Below are 16,601 nucleotides of genomic sequence, written 5' to 3' on the forward strand. Positions count from 1 at the left end.
CACCGAGGGCCCCTGAGACCCGCCCCACTCCTGGGGAAAGGCGTGGACCCGGCGCTTTGTTTTTACGTATTTCCGGAGTCTCTTCTGAGACCAAAGGTTGTGTTGGGGAACTGGAGCAGGTTCTGTGGGCGGACAGGGAACCCTGCGTTTCTACCGTGTGATCCGGCCACCTTCCTGGCCCGACGCCATGGGAGTGACTTGGTAGGACTGCAGGGGATTTTGTGGGGCGGAGCTTGGAGTTGTGAAGGGCCGGAAAGAGGACCCTGACAGTGGTCCGCCGTCCCCTGGGAGCTGTCCTCGGGTTGTGTGGATGAGAGGATCCCGTGCGGGCCGCGGGTTCCCCGGCCTTGTTTCCTCGGAGATGCGCCCCTTCCTCTTGGAAGGTGGGAAAGCAAAGCGAAGTTTTATTTTTTTTTCTTTAAGACGGAGTCTCGCTCTGTCGCCAGGCTGGAGTGCAGTGGTGCGATCTTGGCTCACTGCACCCTCCGCCTCTTGGGTTAACAAGCGATTCTCCTGCCTCAGCCTTCCGAGTAGTTGGGATTACAGGCGCCCACCACCACGCCCAGCTGTTTTTTGTATTTTTAGTAGAAATGGGGTTTCACCATATTGGCCAGGCTGGTGTCGACAAAGCAAAGTTTTTATCCCAGGAACCTATCAATGGTTGTGTACCTCATTCCCTTCTAGATACATTTTCCTTCCCGTGAGGCCATAGTACTGCCCGCAATGGGACGTCAGGGTTGGAAATAGGGTCTTTGGACTGTGACCCACCTGCAGACAGGGTTGGAGGGAGTGGGTTATAAGCAATCAGGAGACAGTGTTTTTTAAGATTTTCTTTATCTTTCTTTCTTCTTTTCTTTTCTTTCTTTTTTGAGACGGAGTTTCGCTCTTGTTGCCCAGGCTGGAGTGCAATGGCGCGATCTCGGCTCACAGCAACCTCCGCCTCGCAGGTTCAAGCCATTCTCCTTCCTCAGGCTCCTGAGTAGCTGGGATTACAGGCACGTGCCACCACACCCGGCTAATTTTGTATTTTTAGTAGAGACGGGGTTTCTCCATGTTGGCCAGGCTGGTCTCGAACTCCAGACCTCAGGTGATCCACCGGCCTCGGCCTCCCAAAGTGCTGGGATTACAGGCGTGAGCCATCGCGACCCGCCAAGATTTTCGCCTACCCTTCCCTCAGCCATCAAATGCAGTTAGACCAGTTTGTGTCTGTTTCTAATTTGCCCATTTTAAGATCTTGGGTCCAGAGGGAAAAAGAGGCTGTTGAAAATAAGGAGATCATGGTTCCAGGCACTTTATCTCTTTAGGACCCGTTTCCCACTATGTTTAATTCCATGGTTAGTCTAGTTTCAATGGAGTTTTTATCTTTCATATGTTTTAAGTCTTAGTTGGAAGAAGATGAGGTAGCAGGGAAAGGTATGGGTCCAGTGCTTGTGGAGGCGTTAGTTGTAAGGTGTCAGGTCCCAGAACATTTTTTTCTTATCTCAGTAGATGTGAGCATTTTTCCCCGTGGGAGAAACCCGAAGGCCAGGCTATCTGAAGCCAGTGGCTATAGGCTTCTCATACAAAATCATGTGTAGGGGAAATACTTTTCCTCCTGGTAGCCCAGGTTCTTGCAGGTTTCTCAGTGATTGCACTCTTGTTTCCCACAATTCACATCATGATCCTCCTTTGTTCCTTAATGGAAGCAAGATATGTGAGGGATGGAAATAGAAAAGATGCAGCGTAGAACCCTGGGACCCCATGATCTTTCTTTTTTTTAAAGAAATAGAAATGGGTTCTTGCTGTTTTGTACATCCAGGTCTTGAATTCCTGAACTCAAGCGAGCCTCCTGCTTTGGTCTCCCAAAGTATTGGCATTACAGACATGAGCCACCGTGCCCAGCCACCCCTGCTCTTTAAATGGAGAAGGCAGCTCCAGGGCAAGGGCTCTCTGTTGGCACCCTTATCAACGTTTTCAGAATCCTAGGACTTCTGTCCCTTGTAGCGTCAGTTTAGGGATTCTTTTATATTTCAAAATAAGGCACATTAGCAACATTGTTTATCAGTGCTTTTTCTGATAGTGACAATTTTTAGCAACAGAAGGATTCTACCCTAAGAGATTCATTTAGCTGAGCATAAAGCAATGTCATCTATGACTGTTTTCTTGATTTCTATATAGCTAAGTACTGCCTGTACTATTGTTTATTGATTTTTTAAATTGACCTTTTCCTTAAAAATGTTTTAACAGGCACTACATCCCTATACAGGCAGTCTAGTTAGTGGTTAAGAGCATGGACAGGAAACCAGGTTGCTGGGCTTTGAGTCTTGGGTGTACCACACATTAACTGTGTGACCTAGTGCAAGTTATTTAACCTCTTTGTACTGTACTTAAATTTCCCCCTTTTTTTTTTCTTTTTGAGATGGAGTCTCGCTCTTGTTGTCCAGTCTGGAAGGCAGTGGTGCGATCTTGGCTCACTGCAACCTCCGCCTGCTGGTTTCAAGTGATTCTCCTGCCTCAGCCTCCCATGTAGCTGGGATTACAGGCACACACCACCACGCCTGGCTAAGTTTTGTATTTTTGGTAGAGACAGGGTTTCACCATGTTGGCTAGGCTGGTCTTGAACTTCTGACCTCAAGTGATCCGCCCACCTCGGCCTTCCAAAGTGCTGGGATTACACGTGAGTCACCGTTCCCGGCAGTTTCCTTATTTGTAACAAGTTGATAAATAACATCTTCATAGGACTATTGTGAGGATTTGGAGAGTTAATTCATCTAAAGGCCTTAGGACACAGTCTGGCACGTTGTTGGTTGGCAATTGTTACCTACCACCCTAAAGGGGAAGCCACCATAGGAGGTTCACTCACCATAGGAGGAAACCTTGGAAATGATGTTTTTTTTGTTTTGTTTTGTTCCATTGTTTTGATTCAATTTTTGTGAATACTGTTGCCTCTCATTCCCGAAGATTATAAACTTGAAGGCTGCTTTTTTTTCTGTTCCTAGGGCTGTTGAATAGAACTTTCTGTGATGATGGAAATGTTCTCTAACAGCAGTGTCCAATACACTAGCCCCAGCCACCTGTGGCTCTGGGCTACTGTGCTGAACAGCTCAAGTTCACAGAGTTGGTAAAAACGTGTTAACCTAAACTGAGACTTTCTCCTTGATGTAGTCAGAACTGAAAGAGTTGCAAAAGGAATCCCTTTTTCATTATATAACTCAGCATTATTGAATGCTCAGCCTGTGTGCCATCTAGAATCTTTGGCATGCCACACTTGAGAATGCCCCATGATAGGAAGTTCATTGCTCTGGTGTGAGAATCCTGAGAACTGTGCTTCAGTTCTTAGAGGGGCTCTCAGGGACAGTGGTCCTCTATTCCTTGTCTTTAAAATGGGGGACTGGTCCAAGTGTAATGAGTTATCTTAATTGATTGTTCACATTCGGTTACAGATTGGACTCCTTGTTCTATTCTTCCCCATTCTAACTACTGCACTTGACTGGTCTTAACTTTTTTTTTTTTTTTTTTTTAAGATCAAGTCTCGCCCTGTTGCCCACACTGGAGTGCGATGGCGCAATCTCGGCTTACTGCGAGCTCTGCCTCCCAGGTTCAAATGATTCTCCTGCCTAAGCCTCACAAGTAGCTGGGATTACAGGCACCCGCTACCACGCCCAGATAAATAATTTTTGTATTTTTAGTAGAGACAGGGTTTCACCATGTTGGCCATTCTTGTCTTGAACTTCTGACCTCGTGATCCGCCCACCTCGACCTCCCAAAGTGCTGGGATTACAGGCATGAGCCACCATGCCTGGCCCAAAAAAATTTTTTTTTAATTAATAATAAAGTTGCAGGGGTTGGGAGATGGTCATAGTAGGTAATTTCCAAGATAACTTTTGGCCCTGACGAGCCGTGATGCTGTGGGCGAGTGAGTGGCTCATTGAGCACATGTGTGTCTCTGGATAACTGACCATTTGGTGCTCTCCTTTCCAGTGTGTCCCAGATGCCTGTGGCTGAGGGCAAGAGTGTTCAGCAAACCGTAGAGCTCCTTACCCGGAAATTGGAGATGCTTGGGGCAGAGAAGCAAGGAACATTTTGTGTGGACTGTGAGACTTACCATACGGCTGCATCTACCCTTGGCAGCCAAGGTCAGTAACATGGATCTGTAGGATGGCCGGAACGAGGGTTGGAGTTAATAGACATTTGTGTTAATTGAAGTCTTTCTGCTTTTCTGCTGAGGGTGGTATTCTTAAACATGTGGCGAGATGTGTTTCTGAATTCATTAATTATTGGTTCTTTATCTCTTAGAATAGGGCCTTTGAAAGCTTTATTTTGTTTTATTTTATTTATTTATTTTGTTGAGACAGGGTCTTACTCTGTCGCCCAGGCTGGAGTGCAGTGGCATGATCACAGCTCACTGACTGCAGCCTCGACCCCCTGGGCTCAAGTGATCCTTCCACCTTGGCCTCCTGACTTGGCCTCCTGAGTAGCTGACACCACAGGCATGAGCCACCACACCTGGCTAATATTTTAAATTTTTTGTAGAGACAGGGTCTCCCTGTGTTGACCAGGCTGGTTTTGAATTCCTGGCCTCAAGGGATTATCCGGCCTCAGCTTCCCAAAGTATTGAGATTATAGGTATGAGCCGCCACTCCTGGCTAAAGCTTTATTGAGGTATAGTTGATATACAAGCAGTTGTACACATCTAATGCATACATCTTAATGAGTTTGGATATATGCATACACTTATGATACCATCACCACAACCAAGATACTAAACATATCTGCTACATCCCAAAATTTCTTTGTATGTGTGTGTTTGTGTGTGTGTGTGTGTGGAGATAGAGTCTTGCTCTGTTGCCCAGGCTGGAGTGCTTTGGTGTCCCATAGCTCACTGCAGCCTCAAACTCCTGGGGTCAGGTGATCCTCCCACCTTAGCCTCCTGAGTAGCTGAAACTACTGGCATGTGCCACCATGCCTGGCTGATTTTTTACTTTTGGGTGGGGTCATGGGAGTGACTTACTATGCTGCCCAAGTTCGTCTCAAACTCCCAGCCACAAGCCATCCTTCCACCTTAGCTTCTCAAGTAGCTGGTATCAAACTCCTGAGCTCAGGGGATCCACCAGCAAGGGCCTCCCAAAGTGCTGAGATGACAGGCATGAGCCACCATGCCTGGCTCTTGTGTTCTTTGAGTGCTTTTTGTTTTGTGCAGTTTGAACTCTAAAAGCAATGTTTCTCAGAGGGTTAATCACTGACTAACCACATCAGAATCACCTGGGTTACTTGTTAGAGTTGCAGATTCCTGGCCTTGTTTACTGATTGACTGCTGCTGTAGGCCACATAATCTACATTTAATAATCCAGACAATCCTTATGCACTCTGAAATTTGAGAAAGACTTGTTTTAGGCCCAGAAGTCTTGTTTATGATTCTTTTAGAGCTTTAGGGCTTCTAGAAGTTTCTTTTTATAGAGTTCCTGTTTTCCTACACCTAACCATTGGCATTGACCTCCTCATTAGCATAAATCAACTGTTCTTTTAGTGGATTGAGTGATGAGATGGGGTGTGGATGATGGGGATGGTGGTTGGGAGGGAGAGAGGATTTTTTTTTTTCTTGTTAGAGTGAGGGTCTCACTTCGTTGCCCAACTGTACAGTGGCATGATCACAGCTCACTGCAAGCTCTAACTCCTGGGCGCAGGCAATGAGAGACTCTTTGGCTATGAGTTAGGGAACTTGTTTCTCTTAGTCTTGGCTCTGCAGTAACTTGACCTTGAACAGTTCCATAGCACTGTGGTTATCACTGAGGAGCCAGAGCCCTGAGTCCTGGCTTTGCCACATTCTAACTGTGTACCTGTAGGTAACTCCCACAACCTATCTGTTACTATTTCCACGCCTCTCATGTACCTGTTTCCCTTAGATCCATTTCCTGCACTTCCCCTGTAAGCTGTATTTTCCAGGCCCTCTCCTAGTTAGCTTTGGTTATTGAGAGGCACCAGAGAAGATTAGAGGATGGGAGAAAGGAAGCCCACAGTGTTCCTCTCCCTCTGCTCTGGGCAGTGTCTCTAGCCATGGCTGTGTCTTCACCTCCTTGGTTCTAGCTTCTGCTAGGCAGCCCTCTTTCCTGCCTGTGATAACAGCACATATTTTCTTTTCCCTCTAGCCCTAGGGATGGTTGTAGCTTCCTGTGTTGCTAATCTTTGGGTTGTCCCACCATCCTGTTTGGTTTTTCCTTTCTTCGAACCCATGTATTCGTTCCCTGTATACATTTCTTGTACCAAAACTATCTGACATGGGCTCTGTTTTTGGACTCTTCCCAATACAGTTCTGTCATCTGTAAAATGAAGATAATCATAGTATTTCTCTCCTCATGTTGTGCTAAATAAGTTAATACATGCAAAGCATGTAGAACTGAGATTGTCATGTAATTTTTTTTTTTTTTTGAGATGGAGTTTTGCTCTTGTTGCCCAGGCTGGAGTGCAGTGGTGCAGTCTCAGCTCACTGCAACCTCCACCTCCCGAGTTCAAGCAATTCTCCTGCCTCAGCCTCCCGAGTAGCTGGGACTACAGGTGCACTCCACCATGCCTGGCTCATTTTTGTGTTTTTAGTAGAGGTGGGGTTTCACCATGTTGGCCAGGCTAGTCTCGAACTCCTGACCTTGTGATCTGCCCACCTTGGCCTCCCAAAGTGCTGGGATTACAGGCATGAGCCACTGCACCCGGCCTGTCATGTAATACTTAATGTAGTATTTAAGTGGCTAAGAGTTGTAATGAGCTTTTTTATCGTCGTTGATAAAATTGCAGTTCCATTTGTGTTGCCTTCAATATGAAGGAGGTAAAAATCAAAAGATAATTACAAAAGCATTTGGGTAATAAAACATTTGGATATAGATATGAAATGGCATATGACTTCTAGTGAAACTACCTGGTGCGGGCTGAGCAGGCCCTCACTTTCAAGAAGTTACAGTCTAGTTGGGGAGACAGTACACCTTCATGGCAGACAGGAGGGAACAATGGAAGAAGCAACAAACTTGGGGTGAGCAGGCCTGGACTGGAGCTTCAGTCTTGCTGGTTACCGGCTCTGTGCCTGTAGTTCAGTGATTTTCACACTTGACCAGCATTAGCATCATCTGAAAGGCTTGTTACAACACAGACTGCTAGACCCCACCCCAAAGTTTCTGACTTAGTAGTCTGTCACCCAGGCTGGAGTGCAATGGCATGATCACAGCTCATTATTGCCTCGACCTGCCGGGCTCCAGTGATCCTTCAGCCTCAGCATCCTAAATAGCTGGGGCCACAGGTGCGTGCCAGTATACCTGGCTAACTTTTTGATTTTTTTGTAGAGTCAAGGTCTCCCTATGTTGCCCAGGCTGGTCTCAAACTCCTGGGCTCAAGCGATCCTCCCTGCCTTGGCCTCCTGAAGTGTTGATATTACAGGCGTGAGCGCCCTGGCTATAATTTGCATTTCTAAAAAGTTCCCAGGTGGTTCTGCTACTGCTGCTGCTCTGGGATCCAATTAGCTTCATTTTCCTCAACTTTAGAAGGGGGACAGTAAATCTGGTTCTCCTTGCTTTACAAGGTGGTACAGACATGAAAGGATTTTGCTGTGATAGAAAATACGATTGTCGGCTAGGCGCGGTGGTTCACACCTGGAATCCCAGCATTTTGGGAGGCCGAGGTGGGCAGATCACCTGAGGTCAGGAGCTTGAGACCAACCTGGCCAACATGGTGAAACCCCGTCTCTACTGAAAATACAAAAATTAGCCAGGTGTGGTGACAGGTGCCTGTAATCCCAGCTACTCAGGAGTCTGAGGCAGGAGAATCGCTTGAATTTGGGAGGCAGAGGCTACAGTGAGCCGAGATCACTCCATTGAACTCCAGCCTGGGCAACAGAGCTAGACTCCGTCTCCAAAAAAAAAAAAAGTACTATTGTCAGCTGAGTGCAGTGGCTCATACCTGTAATCCTAGCACTTTGGGAAGTAGAGGTGAGAGGATTGCTTGAGCCTAGGAGTTTGAGGCCAGCCTAGGCAAGATGGTAAGATCTCGTCTCGACAAAAAAAAAAAAAAAAAAAAAAAAAAAAAAGCTGGGCACAGTGGCTCACGCCTGTAATCCCAGCACTTTGGAAAGCCGAGGCAGGTGGATCATGAGGTCAGGAGATCGAAACCATCCTAGCTAACATGGTGAAACCCCATCTCTACTAAAAATACAAAAAATTAGCCAGGCGTGGTGGTGGGCGCCTGTAGTCCCAGCTACCCGGGAGGCTGAGGCAGGAGAATGGTGGGAACCTGGGAGGTAGGGCTGGCAGTCTGGCAGTGAGCCGAGACTGCACCACTGCACTCCAGCCTGGGTGACGGAGTGAGACTCCGTCTCAAAAAAAAATTTTTTTTAAATGGTGGGAATGGTGGTCCCAGCTACATGGGAGGCTGAGGCAGGAGGATTACTTGGGCTCAGGAGGTTGAGGCTTCAGTGAGCTGTGTTCATGCCACTACACTCCAGCTTAGGTGACAGAGCAACACCGTGTCTCAAAGAAAAGAAAAGGAAAATGTTATTGTTTATAACTAGAAGTGCCTTCTTCATTAAGCGCGCGCGCGCGCGCACACACACACACACACACACACACACACACACACACACATCCCTTAGTTGACTTTTAAGATATTTCCAAGGCAGTAACACTTGCAGACTCATATAGTATGAATAAATTGTGTAATTATAGTGAGTAGACAGAATGACGAGGTCAGCTTTGGATGGATTTTTTTCTTGAGAGTCCAGAAGGTTTGAACTGGATTTAGAAGGAGGTGACAGGCGTGAATCGTCAGCAAGCAGTCAGGAGGAGGGATGTGTCCTGGAGGATCATGCAGAGCCTCCTGTGTTCATGAACAGCGGCCTATATAGGGAAGCCACATGACCTCTGCTCCCCCAACCCTTGCACCCTTTTCATTCCCACACTCTTACCCCCTATCTAGAGTGTCTTCTTCCTTCTTGTGGCTGGATCCTATCTTCTCTTCCTATCGCAGTTCGAATCCTATTTTTTTTTTTTTTGAGGCAGAGTCTCACTCTGTCGCCCAGGCTGGAGTGCAGTGGCGTGATCTCGGGTCACTGCAAGCTCCGCCTCCCGGGTTCATGCCATTCTCCTGCCTCAGCCTCCCGAGTAGCTGGGACTGCAGGCACCCGCCACCATGCCTGGCTAATTTTTTGTATTTTTAGTAGAGATGGGGTTTCACCATGTTAGCCAGGATGGTCTTGATCTCCTGACCTCATGATCCGCCCGCCTCAGCCTCCCAACATGCTGGGATTACTGATGTGAGCCACCATGCCCGGCCAAATCCTGTTTTTTTTTCCTGCTGACTTGTTCACTTTAATCTTTTCCTATCCTGAAGTCTTTCCTTTCTTCCGAAAGACTTGTGGTCTTTCCTCGGTAATAACTTGTTTTATTTCATGGTCTTTTAAAAAGTTTTTAGCCACTGGGCGCGGTGGCTCATGCCTCTAATCCCAGCACTTTGGGAGGCCGAGGTGGGTGGATCGCCTGAAGTCAGGAGTTCGAGACTAGCCTGACCAACACGGTGAAACCCTGTCTCTACTAAAAATACAAAAAATTAGCCAGGTCTGGTGGCAGGTGCCTGTAATCCCAGCTACTCGGGAGGCTGAGGCAGGAGAATCACTTGAACCCGGGAGGCAGAGGTTGCAGTGAGCCGAGATCGTGCCACTACACTCCAGTCTGGGAGACAGAGTGAGACTCTGTCTCAAAAAAAAAAAAAAAAAAAAAAAAGTTTTTAGCCTATCTCAGCTGGGCGTGGTGGCTAATGCCTGGAATCTCAGCACTTTGGGAGGCCAAGGTTGGCAGATCACCTGAGGTCAGAAGTTCAAGACCAGTCTGGCCAACATGGTGTATCCCCGTCTCTACTAAAAACACAAAAATTAGCCAGGTGTGGTGGCACACACCTATAATCCCAGCTACTCAGGAGGCTGAGGCAGGAGAATCACTTGAACCTAAGAGGCGGAGGTTGCGGTGAGCCCAGATCACGCCATTGCACTACAGGCTGGGCGACACAGTGAGACGCTGTCTCAAAAAAAAAAAAAGTTTTTAGCCTATCTCTCTCATGAGATTATCAGCTTTTTTTGCTTTTTTGAGATGGAGTCTCGCTATCACCCAGGCTGGAGTGCAGTGGCATGATCTTGGCTCATTGCAACCTCTGCCTCTTGAGTTCAAGTGCTTCTCCTGCCTTAGCCTCCTGAGTAGCTGGGATTACAGGCGCACACCACCATGCCTGGCTAATTTCTGTATTTTTAGTAGAGACGAGATTTTACCATGTTGGCCAGGCTGGTCTCGAACTCCTGACCTCAAGCGATCCACCCACCATGGCCTCCCAAAGTGCTGGGATTACAGGTGTGATCCCTGGCCTGATTGTCAGCTTCTTGAAGTCAGGGGCTAAGTCCTCTGCTTGTATGTTTCTTAAGCCCTAAGAAAAGTGTTGGGAATGGCTTATATATGTAATAAGCATGTGGGATTGTGGCAGTCTATCCATTAATTCTTATAGTGTATGAAAGAGGAATCTTGCTTTCCAGTTTTTGCCTTCTGGTTTTTTTTTTTTTTTTTTTTGGAGACAGAGTATTGCTCTGTTGCCCAGGCTGGAGCGCAGTGACATGATCTCAGCTCAGTGCAACTTCCGCCTCCTGGGTTCAAGTGATTCTCGTGCCTCAGCCTCCCAAGTAACTGGGATTACAGGCATACACCACCATACCCAGATAATTTTTGTATTTTTAGTAGAGATATGGTTTCACCCTGTTGGTCAGGCTGGTCTCGAACTCCTGACCTCAAGTGATCCACCTGCCTCAGCCTCCCAAAGTGTTGGGATTACAGATGTGAGCCACTGTTCCCAGCCCTTCCTTCTTCTGTTTTCTACTTAACTAAATGTATATAGCTTTCCATTCTTATTGCAAAAAGTCTGTGGAAATCAATGAGAAAACTCATTTCTTAGAGACTTGAAGGGGTGAGCTGGGGCTTGAAAGTTGAACTTCTGAACCAGATCCTGAATTCTCTCTGCTGTAGTGTGCTGCTTGCTTCCCAAGTTGGCTAGACTTCTAAAAATTCTCCAATGGTTTGCCGTTGGTTTCAGGATACAGTCTAAACTTCTTGAGGCATGGTAGACAAGACCTATCACAGCTTGGCTCCCATCTACCTTTCCCTGCTTATGCTCAGACACTCCCCTTTGGTGCTTCTGTAGGACCATTTACTAGATCTCAAAGAGGGAGGAAGCTGAGGTGAGGAGGAGTGCGCAGAAGAAGGGAGCAGCTACTTCCTTTGGCATGCCCAAATGCTGTTACTTTCCTTTTACTTATGTAATATATGATAACATACAAAAGATTATATGTAAAGTCTATGGGAGTTAGACTTTACGTATAGACCATCGGTGAGCCCACCACTCAACTTAAGAATTAAAACATAAACAGGCCAGGCGCGGTGGCTCATGCCTGTAATCCCAGCACTTTGGGAGGCCGAGACGGGCAGATCACGAGGTCAGGAGATCGAGACCATCCTGGCGAACATGGCGAAACCCTGCCTCTACTAAAAAAAAAATACAAAAAATTAGCCGGGCGTGGTGGCGGGCGCCTGTAGTCCCAGCTACTTGGGAGGCTGAGGCAGGAGAATGGTGTGAACCCAGGAGGCGGAGCTTGCAGTGAGCTCGAGATCGCGCCACTGCACTCCAGCCTGGGTGACAGAAAAAAAAAAGAATTAAAACATAATCAACACTATTAAAGTTTCCTGTGTGCCCCTCACCATTTTCTGTAGAGCAGAGTGGGTTTTACCACATGCTGCCTCTCCTGCTATTCCCCCATACCTTTCTAGAAAAGGCTGTCAGTGAGAGGATTCCCCTCACCCTGCACCAAGAACTGCTGAGGTAGTGCCAGATTGCTGTCTTGCCTCATTCCGGGGAGAGTCATTTGAGTCTACTCTGGGGTTCACCAGTGAAAGTCTTGATGATGAATAGGATCTGTGTCCCTTGCAGGTCAGACCGGGAAGCTGATGTATGTGATGCACAACTCAGAGTACCCATTGAGCTGTTTCGCTCTCTTTGAGAATGGCCCTTGTCTTATTGCTGACACCAACTTTGATGTGCTTATGGTGAAGCTCAAGGGCTTTTTCCAGAGTGCTAAGGCCAGCAAAATTGAAACCCGGGGCACCCGGTACCAGTACTGTGACTTCCTGGTGAAGGTGGGCACGGTCACAATGGGGCCCAGTGCCCGGGGCATCTCTGTGGAGGTAAGACCTTGGTGAAAATAGGAGCAGGATATGCTGAGGGGGCTGCTCAGCAAAGGGCTCTGAAGATTTTCCAGTTCTTCTCTATTTTTTTTTTTTTGAGACAGAGTCTTGCTCTGTCACCCAAGCTGGAACGCAATGGTGCAATCTTGGCACACTGCAGCCTCGACCTCCAGGGCTCAATTGATCCTTCAACCTATCTCCCAAGTACCTGGGACTATACCCACCGAATGTAAATTTTTTTTTTTTTTTTTAATTAGAAATGAGGTCTTGATGTGTTGCCCAGGCTGGTCTCAAACTGCTGGGCTCAAGTGATCCTCCCACTTCAGCCCCGCAGAGTGCTGGGATTACAGGTATGAGCCACCACACCTGGCCTCCAGTCCTTCTCAATTTAAACAGATATTTATGCCTGCCTGATCCCTGACTCCAAGGCATCTGTGCTTTCTCTCCGTGAATCTTTTATCCTTTCTTTAATTATTCAGAGACTGAGACTCTCTAACACAAGGTGGGAAGTAGGAAGCGGGAAGCTGGGTTCAAACCAAGCAGAAAGCTTCATTAGGAAGGGTAGCTTGCTAGAGAAGGGAAAAGATAGTCAAGGAAGGCAGGTGAGTTATGATATGGAGGGACAGTCACCCATGAGAAGAAGTACTGGAGCAGAACAGGACAACTCTTGGAACAATTTTCTGGAGGTGGGCCCTAAATCACATATGCCCATATAGCTCTCCTTAGTATGCTTTAAGATAGGTATCAAAAGTTGGGAAGCAAAAATGTGCTTTTCCTTTTGACATGCTGTCTGCGTTCTTTCATGGTAGAAAGAGGTGTTTGTGTGTGAGATCACTTCATCTGTGACCCTGAGAGAGAGAGAGTGTGTGTATACATACACATATATAGTGACAAGGAGTGAGAGTGGCAGTGTGGCAGTAGCTGGCTTCTTGTGGGACCAGGGAAAGTTCACAACTTATAATATGCCCAGCACTGAGATAAGAAAACAAGTAAGCTTGCAGGGTCTACCCTTTGAAAATTTGTGATTTATTTATTGAGTGAGGCCGAAACACACAAACTATTTTTGAAGTTAGTCTGAAAATGCCATAAAAGAGGCAGTTTGCTCTGGGAATTCAAGCCAGTATGAGCACTGCTGACTTTGGTTGTGATTCTTCCTGGAGGATCAACATTTATGTAGGGATTTAAAATGTAGAAACATGGGGATGGATAAGTCTAGGAAGAATCCCACTTGGAGAAAAGGGCATTAGTGGTAGTTTCTGCTCAACAACCTCTAGGACCAAGACTTCCTAACTCTTTCAGCTTGTGATAGACCTTGGATTTGCTGAGACCCACTGAGGGCCCACTGTTGATCCTCTACATTTCTAATCTTGTAGTAGAAACACACCCCACCTGTTTATTTACTTGTTTCTCCTTAGGGTTGCCAGTAATTTTGTCCTGCCATCTCTCCAGTAAAAAATTAGGAGAGCAGCCGGGCGCGGTGGCTCAAGCCTGTAATCCCAGCACTTTGGGAGGCCGAGACGGGCGGATCACGAGGTCGGGAGATCAAGACCATCCTGGCTAACACGGTGAAACCCTGTCTGTACTAAAAAATACAAAAAACTAGCCGGGCGAGGTGGCGGGCGCCTGTAGTCCCAGCTACTCGGGAGACTGAGGCAGGAGAATGGCGTAAACCCGGGAGGCGGAGCTTGCAGTGAGCTGAGATCCGGCCACTACACTCCAGCCTGGNGTCTCTTAGAATTTTCTTGAGCTCTCCTTGAATCTTTACCCAGCATAGCAGGGACAACACAGTCCTGAGATCATCAAAAGGGGCCCAGATCTGCTTCTGGATCCTCTGGGAGGGCTGCAGGTTGGCACAGCTCCAGAAAGAGAAATGTCAAAGATGCCTAAAGATGCGGGTGTTGAGCCCAGTGTTTGGGTTGAATGTTTCCTGTGGACCAACACTGTGCTAGGAGGTGTATGTCTTTAGCTTGGGGTTGGGGAAGATGGGAGCAGGAGGCAGGAGGTGCAAGAGAAGCAGACCTTGTCTTAGCCTTCATTCACCCTCATTCTCTGTGCTTTTGGTTCCCAGGTGGAGTATGGCCCCTGTGTGGTAGCTAGTGACTGCTGGAGCCTGCTGCTTGAGTTCCTACAGAGTTTTCTAGGCAGCCACACACCAGGGGCTCCTGCAGTGTTTGGGAACAGACATGATGCAGTCTACGGCCCAGCAGATACCATGGTCCAGTACATGGAACTCTTCAACAAGATCCGCAAGCAGCAGCAGGTGCCGGTGGCTGGGATTCGTTAGTGATGAGCAGCTGCCAGCTGAGCTCTGTCACCAGGGGTACTCCACAGGAGAAGCAGGTGCTGACTCTCAGGTTCCCGGACCCCAGAAACCCAGGGTAGACATGGAGTCTACTCTCCTTCTCTGGTTCCCAGCTGTGGCTTTTGTTCTGGGGCTCTGGAGTCCCCTCCCCAACCCCCTGACTCTCACACATAGCCCCCCATCAGCTGTTTTACTCCATTCCTTACTGGATTTGGCCTGTCCTCAAGAATGGTAATTATGAAGAATGGAGAAGTTTGGACCCTGCCTCCTTTAGGGGAAAGGTAGGACAGGAATGTCCCTGCCTGGTATTGGTGGGGGAAACAGTCTGTATCCCCAACTATTGGGGATTTGTCTCAGGCCCACCGTGAACATGCTGCATTTTATGTTTGGACTGTGCTGTAATAAGAGCCTCTTCCTTTTGTCAGAGGATGTAACTGGGCTTCTATCCTGGAGATGGAGTGGAAGGCACAACTGGTTTGATAGTTACCATTTTCTGACCTGTTTGCTGAAGTGATTTGCGAATTGACTTTCCTAGGATGTTGCCTGAGTCCTTTGAACTCTCCTTCTGACATCTTTCCCTTCTGTTGTGAAATATGTTAAGCCACAGGCCAAACTGCTATAAGATAGAAGTTTGTTTTTTTCTCACCTAATAATAGAGAGGTAATCAGATGGTCTAGGGCAGATTTAACTCTACAAGGTTATCAGGAACTTGGTTTCTTTCTCTCTTATTCAGCCATTCCCAGTATGTTTTCTTACCCACAATATCAAAGAAGACTCATCAGCTCCATATCTGCATTCTCCTGGGGAAAGAAAGAGAGAAAAGATCTGTTTTTTTAAAAAAGATAGACTGAGCATTGCTCAAATCACTGTGGCCACACTTTGCTGAAAGAGATGCTGGGACATAGAGCCTCTTATCTTGCTCAAATCACTGTGGCCACACTTTGCTGAAAGAGATGTTGGGACATAGAGCCTCTTATCTGGGCAGTCATGTGCCGAGTTAAAACTCAGGGATGCTGTGACTACAAGATGAAAGAGAATTGTGACTACAAGTTGCTGAGACCCAGTTAATGGCCTCTGCTACATGGAGCTCAATGGACATGCCCAGGAATGCTCTTGGCTGTTCATTTGTAGTTAATACCTCCTGTAACTAAAGCATTCGTTTATGAATTGACTTGAGAGAAGGGCTGATCTCAGAGTCACTTTGAGCTAAGTTGGATTAGTCACACTAGGAAGTTAATTCCACACCCTTCGTCTAAGTCTCAGTATTGAGGCCTCTCCAGTTCTCATGCACCCTAATCTTGTGTTAGAACACTTGACCCTGATACGTGCACCTTGCTTCATGGTTGCCTGAGCTCTTTCTCCTGTTTCATTTGAACCTCCAAACTACATATTTGGCCATATTGCCTGCCTACCCCAAGCCTGCTGCAGAAATATTCATCCAGGTATAACCTTGATATACACAGAGATGGTCTTAGGAGAATTGTTAATGTATGTACTGTATTGTCATCAAGGATACTGTCCCTTATTTGAAGACATCTAAAGAGAAACTGTTTTCAGATCCAAGTGCTCAGATCTAAAGCCTCTGCAAAAGTCAGGTAGTGGTCATGTTTCCCTTCTAGTTTTAGCTGACAGGAAGCTCAATTCAGTATCATAACTACAGAACCTGTCATTTGTATTTTTTGTTCTCACGCCCTGTTTTTGTTTTTTTGTTTCTGGTTTTTTATATTGAGGTATGTTTTAGATATTGTTTACAAAATAAAATGCACAGATCTTATGTTTTTGGCCTCCTGATTTACATTTGCTTTCGTCCAGTTTTATTTATTTGTATTTTTCTGTAGGCTGCAGCTTTTATGGAATGAAATAATGCATAGGAACATTTTGAACACAATGCATTTCCTGAAAATCTCCAGAATTTGATTGTGGTAAATACAGACTCTCTAGACTTGTGCATTGTAAGGAGGGACTCTGTTCCCTAAAAGCTAGAAAGAAAAAAAAAGTATACAAACTTTGCCTTTATTTTGTTTTATTAGTATTATTTATTTATTTATTTTGAGATGGAGTTTTGCTCTTGTTGC

The 16,601-nt window shown here is 46.6% G+C and overlaps 1 protein-coding gene across 1 annotated transcript; it reads left to right on the plus strand.

Annotated features, from left to right (window-relative positions):
* Nucleotides 1–7: 7 nt before the first annotated feature.
* On the plus strand, nucleotides 8–16,300 carry MED20 (mediator complex subunit 20). Its single transcript, XM_017878254.1, has 4 exons — nucleotides 8–201; nucleotides 3,961–4,115; nucleotides 11,971–12,224; nucleotides 14,293–16,300. Exons 1-4 carry the CDS (start codon nucleotides 188–190, stop codon nucleotides 14,506–14,508), a joined length of 639 nt encoding a protein of 212 aa, XP_017733743.1. The 5' UTR covers nucleotides 8–187; the 3' UTR covers nucleotides 14,509–16,300.
* Nucleotides 16,301–16,601: the final 301 nt, after the last annotated feature.

Source organism: Rhinopithecus bieti, unplaced genomic scaffold (genome assembly GCF_001698545.2).
Source record: "Rhinopithecus bieti isolate Rb0 unplaced genomic scaffold, ASM169854v2 scaffold_9981, whole genome shotgun sequence".
In the NCBI taxonomy this organism is placed as follows: domain Eukaryota; kingdom Metazoa; phylum Chordata; class Mammalia; order Primates; family Cercopithecidae; genus Rhinopithecus; species Rhinopithecus bieti.